Source organism: Nematolebias whitei, chromosome 1, assembly GCF_014905685.2.
Source record: "Nematolebias whitei isolate Nwh7 chromosome 1, NemWhi1, whole genome shotgun sequence".
Lineage (NCBI taxonomy): Eukaryota > Metazoa > Chordata > Actinopteri > Cyprinodontiformes > Rivulidae > Nematolebias > Nematolebias whitei.
Window position 1 is genome coordinate 64,689,566 of NC_056498.1, and position 6,160 is coordinate 64,695,725.

The following is a 6,160-nucleotide window of genomic DNA, read 5'->3' on the forward strand; positions in this document are numbered from 1 at the left end:
TATATATATATATATATATATATATATATATATATAGTTAATGTTTTACTGTTGGTTTTGTTTTTATTTTTGTACAACACTTCGGTCGGCTGCTATGTTGCATTTTAAATGCTTTAGAAATAAAGTAGTATGGTATGTAGTTAGTATTCTGATTTTTGCTAAAAAATCCTAAAAATGGATACTTGGAGGGAATTTCTGATTTTATTAATGTTCATACATGGTCTTGACCTACGTAAATTTAATTGTCAAGTAAAGTTTTTATCTTTTTATTGACTTGAGCTGTAAAGAGCTACATCAGACTTGCCGTATATTTAACTACTGTGCCTGTGTTTGTTACTGACTCTTACAGCTGGTACGACTCGGGAGCACCTGGGCCTCGCCATGGCTTTGAAGGTGCCCATCTTCATTGTTATCAGTAAAGTGGACCTCTGTACGCGAGCCACTGTGGAGCGCACGGTGCGGCAGTTGGAGCGTGTCCTGAAACAGCCAGGTTGCAACAAAGCGCCCATGGTTATTAGCAGTACAGACGATGCCGTCACAGCAGCTCAACAGTTCGCACAGTCGCCTAAGTACGACCCAAATGTAGTACTTTATTATCAGAATGCATTGATGTTTTTCCTCTATATATGTGTACTACAATGTGTGCGTTTATCGGAGTTGTAATACCTATCATGTTCTTGTCCTCTTCTTTTATTTTTGTAGTATCACACCCATCTTCACCTTTTCCAGTGTGACTGGTGAGAGTTTAGATTTACTCAAGGTCTTCTTCAACATCATCCCTCCTCTCAGCAACAGCAAGGAGCAGGAGGAGCTCATGCAGCAGCTAACAGAGTTTCAGGTGAGTCGAGCATGAAGCTTGTTGAAGTGCACGATGAGCCAGCTGTGATCCACACTCCTCTTGCTGGTGCAGAATAAATGCACTAATGAGTGCTCATGTGCATCACTGCAGGTAGATGAGATCTACACTGTTCCAGAGGTGGGAACAGTGGTGGGGGGCACTCTGTACAGGTCAGTTTGGTGAAAAGTGTTTTCTTTATTCAAGATTTGTGTTTTCTACACATGCTGTCTTTCTGACTGTTTATTGTTGGGGTTGTGCAGTGGGATTTGCCGTGAAGGGGATCATCTTGTTGTAGGGCCCACAGAATTAGGCCAGTTCCACAAGTTGACCATCGGCAGCATCCAAAGGAATCGCTCGGCATGCAGGGTGCTCAGGGCCGGTCAGGCAGCTACACTTGCACTAGGCAACTTTGACCGATCACTGTTACGTAAGGTAAGACTTGTGATATATATATATATATATATATATATAATGTATAGTATTACTGTGTTAAGCACAGCATAGCATGACATGTTTGAATACCACCTGTGTCCTTTGCACTTACAGGGCATGGTGATGGTGAGTCCAGAGATGGATCCCACCATCTGCTGGATGTTTGAAGCAGAGATTGTGCTACTCTTCCATGCCAAGACCTTTCACAAGGGCTTCCAGGTGACTGTGCACATAGGAAACGTGAGACAGACCGCAACTGTGGAAGCCGTTTATGGCAAGGTTAGTTTGTTCATCGAGTTAAGTTTAAAAAAAGATTTCACTGCTTTTTGATTATAGTAAATATAACTGCAATGTTATTGTTTGATTTGATTCATTTTTTTTACAGGATTATTCACTTAATTTTGAATTCTCATTTAATAATTTTAACTCGCATTAAAAAATAAAAGTGTAGTTGCCATTTCTAACTGTACGTCTTATTTGGTGTACCTTTTATTTTGTGTTTGCCACAAACTGAGTGAACTTTGAATTTAAGGATGTTTGAAAGCAAATCGTTATTTATATCAAAACTAAACAATATAAAAGAAGAGTTTCAGAAAGCAGCGAGTTATTTTGTTTTATTTTTAGAACCAGTCCATAATTTGAATTAATTATTGCAGTGTTTATAGAAAGTTGTGAAATAGTGCGAAGTTTCTGTTGTCTTTTTTTTTTATAGTAAATATTTTAGTGAGCCACATAGTTTAGATAAAATTAATGAATTTATACCAGAAATCTACAGTTTAACTTTTATTACTTGGCTTAATTTAGCACATTCCCTTGATTAACAATAGTTGTATTTTTTATCTGTATTGCTGCACCATAGGAGGAGCTGAGGACCGGCGAGAAAGCCGTGGTTCTATTCAAGTTCCTCAAACATCCAGAATATCTGAAGGTGGGGGCTAAGCTGCTCTTCAGGGAGGGGCTGACCAAAGGTATAGGTCATGTCACCAAGTTGCAGCCAATCACCCAGTACCAACCATCCCACGGGGAGGACTAGGATGTCTAGTTTCCTTTCTAGACAAATACAGCAGAAAACGTTGTCCTTCCCCCAAAACCAGGTGCTTTATAAACCACATCCTGCTTTGATTAAACAGCCACTCTGACCCGTTTCTGCACAGTAATGAATCTCTGCTGCAGAACTGTTTTGTCGACTTGTTCTCAAAGCCTCATCACCATCAGTTTTGTTTATCATGCCTTTTAAATACCTGATGACAATTATACCTACGTCCTCGTGATGTGAAGTGCGATGCCTCTCATGGCTTGATAGAATGAATCCTCTCGACCACGTGTAGAACGAAGCGCCACCGAAATATTTATTTGAAGAATTTAAAAGAGAATAAATGAGGAAAATGTTCCTATCTATGTTGAAGTGCTGCTTACTAAGTTTACACCTTAATGCACTCCCAACACTTAGTGAGAGGTGTATGCCAGTTTAGATATTCCTGTGGCAAATAACTGTCTGACATCAAAGTATAATCAGTACCGGAGTGATACGAGAGCAGTGGCACCACGTTTTACCAGCATAAAGCCTGAAAACCCTCTAATGTTGTCTGAATACTCTTAGGGGCTTTTATACACCAAGCCAAAATCTAAGGCAAGCGTGATTGATGCTTCACGTTCTTCTGTAGTGACGCTGCCACAAAACACACTACAAACAGGAAACGAGGTGTGGAGCATGTATTTAAATCTTGCACATTGGATGCTAAATGTGAACACAAGAAGATGCCCTCAAGTCATAGGTTAGATTAGAGATCATCGTTTGTTTGTTTTTTAGATTGTATTCATTGTTGTCCACAGGAAAGCACAGGAGTGGTATTTATGGATTTTTTTTATATTTTATACTGGAACCATTTTCAAAAACATCCCATCCTGGTGTTCATAAAGGGCTGTTTACGTGTAACCACAAAGTTGATCGGACTAAAACCTCTTGTGGATTCAGAAACCCTTTTCCTGTGTGGACGACCACTCATATAAAACATATTTTGGGCAGTTTTCTATATTTATGATGCATGCATTGGCAAATTAAATGAACTAATGCTGCCACATTAACATACTGAGTATATAAGGCTAAACAGCCTATTGGATTTGAATAGTAGTAGTGGAAAACACCATCTGATAAGTCTGCTACACACAGAAAAGACAAGTACAGTAAATGTTCACAAGATGATTCACATTCTTGACTATTGTTGGCTTGGTGTACGAGGCATCTTAAACTATTCTCAGACGGCTGGTGGCTTACTCAAGATTAAATTCATGACATACCTGTGGCTGTCAGACTGTTAGTCACTCAGAAGCCAAATCGTTTTGCCTAGACTGTGCTGCTGATGATACCAGGCACTTTAAGAATGTAAACGTGCAAACTTGAGGTATGAGGTAAACAAACTTGACTTATAATGGCAACCACTGTTTATCCGTCACATCTGCTAGAACTAGTTTTGATCCACACATAATGTCTCACAGTAGCTCGGCGAGATTGGAATAGTCTCGCTGGGTCATTTAAGTGCTTTAGTTACTCAGGGCAGTGTAGATGATGTTAGGCAGCATTCCACTTTTCATAGAACGGGTTGCTGATACGGAGTAGAGACGTTAGAGGGAAACTAGTTTTGTTTCTTCCAAAGATGTTTGATTGTATATTTGTGTGTTCCAGCTCTGCTTAAAAGGCAATATTAGAGGTACTTGATGTCTCTCAAGTTACTGATGTCACAAGTTTTAAGAGTGCCTAGTGAAGCTGCCTTTTGAGTAGTTTTCTTGTTTAGCCCTAAAGAAAAAGGATTTAGTTTGGTGCTACTGTTAAAAACACGTTTTGATGTTTGACGTTCTTCAGAATGTTTCTTGGCCTCACCGTCTGTCCTGGTGTTGCATCTCAGACCTGATGTCCATCTATTCTATAACGCCCATGTTAAAAAGAAAAAAGTAAATTTATAATGAACCGCTTTAAAGGGACACAGGCGTTTGCTTTTAATGTACCAAAGTTGTATTTTATAGATTTGTTATATCTTCAGATTTTAGTCGATTTATAGTTGCATTCTTCAACTTTTGACACGTTTTCATTTGTTTCAGATTATGTTTAAAGGTCTGACTTCCTGTTGAATTCAAAGTATATTTGATAAGTGTTTGGGTGAAATGCAATAATTATGTACAGATCTAAGTTGTGTGTTGTGAGAAAATAAATGAAACTTTTGCAACCCGATTCTGAAATTTTTATTTTTAAAATCAAACCTTTAACGTCTTAGTGTTTTCAGGGAGGTCATGGGTGCGGTGCTAGGTCTCGTGTCACATGGTGGAGTTTTGAAGCAAATTGATTTTATCAATACTTCCTGTTATCCTGATGCATGCTCAACTTCCTGTACTTCTTCCTGTTATGCTCATCTGATACAAGAGAGAGCAACCTTTTTTTTCATGTTCTTCAGGGCTCAAGTGCAAGAGTACAATAATTTTATAACTAGATGAACAGGTCAAGCCTGACTGTCTGCTTCTTCTAGATCTATTTATTTTTAAAAATATTTAAAAAGCTCGTAATTTATAATGTCTCAAAACTTTACGACAAATAAGAACCCTGGCTCTGCTCCATCAGCACACAGCTGTCAGCCTTTTAGTCACAATACTACAAGTTACTACCAGTAGTTTTAATGTGTGCCAGTTTATAAAATACTAATTTAAAATAGTTTATTAATTAAAAATAGATCAGCTCTTTAATGATTTTTTTTTTTTTTATAAAGCACAATAAAATGGTGAGTTACAAAAGGTGGTATGTCCTGCAGGAGTGGCTTCCTTCAAAATGAAGCAAATATAAAATACAAAGGTTCATGCTCAATAATCCAGGTACAAATCCAACAATGTTCAGTCAGGTCATCTGGATGTTTTATTTTTTTTTTTGGCCGAGATGTTTCATCCTTCATCCAAAGGATTTCTTTAGTCCGAGGAGCCACAAACAAACTGGAGTCCCACAAGCACCATACTCTCATAATAGGGAAAAAAAACATCATCCAATAATGCTCAGTCAGGTCATCTGGACAGTTTCTTTTTTATAGAGACGTTTCACCCTCTATCCAGAGGGCTTCATCAGTCTGAGGAGTTCCAAGTAAACAGTTTCCCCCACCAAGCAGTAAATCCTTAAATGGACCAACCAGTTGGCTGGAGATGAGATGGTTTCTGGGGGCCGTCCTGTCAACTCCCAGGCAGGCAGCCACAAAGTGATTCAAGGCAACAAAGTTCATGCTCAATCATCCAGGTACCAAATCCAATAATGCTCAGTCAGGTCATCTGGACAGTTGTTTTGTGTTTTGATGAAGCCCTCTGGATAGAGGGCGAAACATCTCTATAAAAAAAGAAACTGTCTAGATGACCTGACTGAGAATTATTGGATTTGGTACCTGGATGATTGAGAATGAACTATCTTATCACCAGCAAACTGTTTTTTTTTCTCACTATGGGAGTGTGGTGCTTATGGGACTCCAGTTTGTTTGTGGCTCCTTGGACTGAAGAAGTCCTTTGGATGAAGGACGAAACATCTCAGCAAAAAAAAAGAAGAAACCGTCCAGATTATCTGACTGAACATTGTTGGATAATATAAAATATATCATTTTTACTGACAGGGCAGCACGGTGGTGCAACTGGTAGAGCTGCTGCCTCTCAGCGAGCAGGTCCCTGGTTCAAATCCCGGTCTGAGGGCCTTTCTGGGTGGTGTTTCCGGTTTCCTCCCACAGACCAAAAACATGCATGTTAGACTGATTGGTAACTCTAAATTGTCCCTAGGTGTGAGTGAGAGAGTGAATGGTTGTTTGTCTCGTTTGTCTCTATGTGTCCATGATGGACTGGAGACCTGTCCAGGGTGTCCCCCGCCTCTCTCACAGT

At 39.2% G+C, this 6,160-nt stretch overlaps 1 protein-coding gene across 1 annotated transcript in view; it reads left to right on the plus strand.

Annotated features, from left to right (window-relative positions):
- gtpbp2a (GTP binding protein 2a) overlaps nucleotides 1-2,606 on the plus strand; it is a 9,923-nt gene extending 7,317 nt beyond the window's left edge. The window contains exons 7-12 of the mRNA XM_037686552.1: nucleotides 350-569; nucleotides 703-838; nucleotides 950-1,008; nucleotides 1,099-1,270; nucleotides 1,385-1,549; nucleotides 2,130-2,606. Of these exons, the coding sequence (XP_037542480.1) occupies nucleotides 350-569; nucleotides 703-838; nucleotides 950-1,008; nucleotides 1,099-1,270; nucleotides 1,385-1,549; nucleotides 2,130-2,303 (926 nt within the window). The 3' untranslated portion in view covers nucleotides 2,304-2,606. The remainder of the gene's footprint in view (nucleotides 1-349; nucleotides 570-702; nucleotides 839-949; nucleotides 1,009-1,098; nucleotides 1,271-1,384; nucleotides 1,550-2,129) is intronic.
- Nucleotides 2,607-6,160: the final 3,554 nt, after the last annotated feature.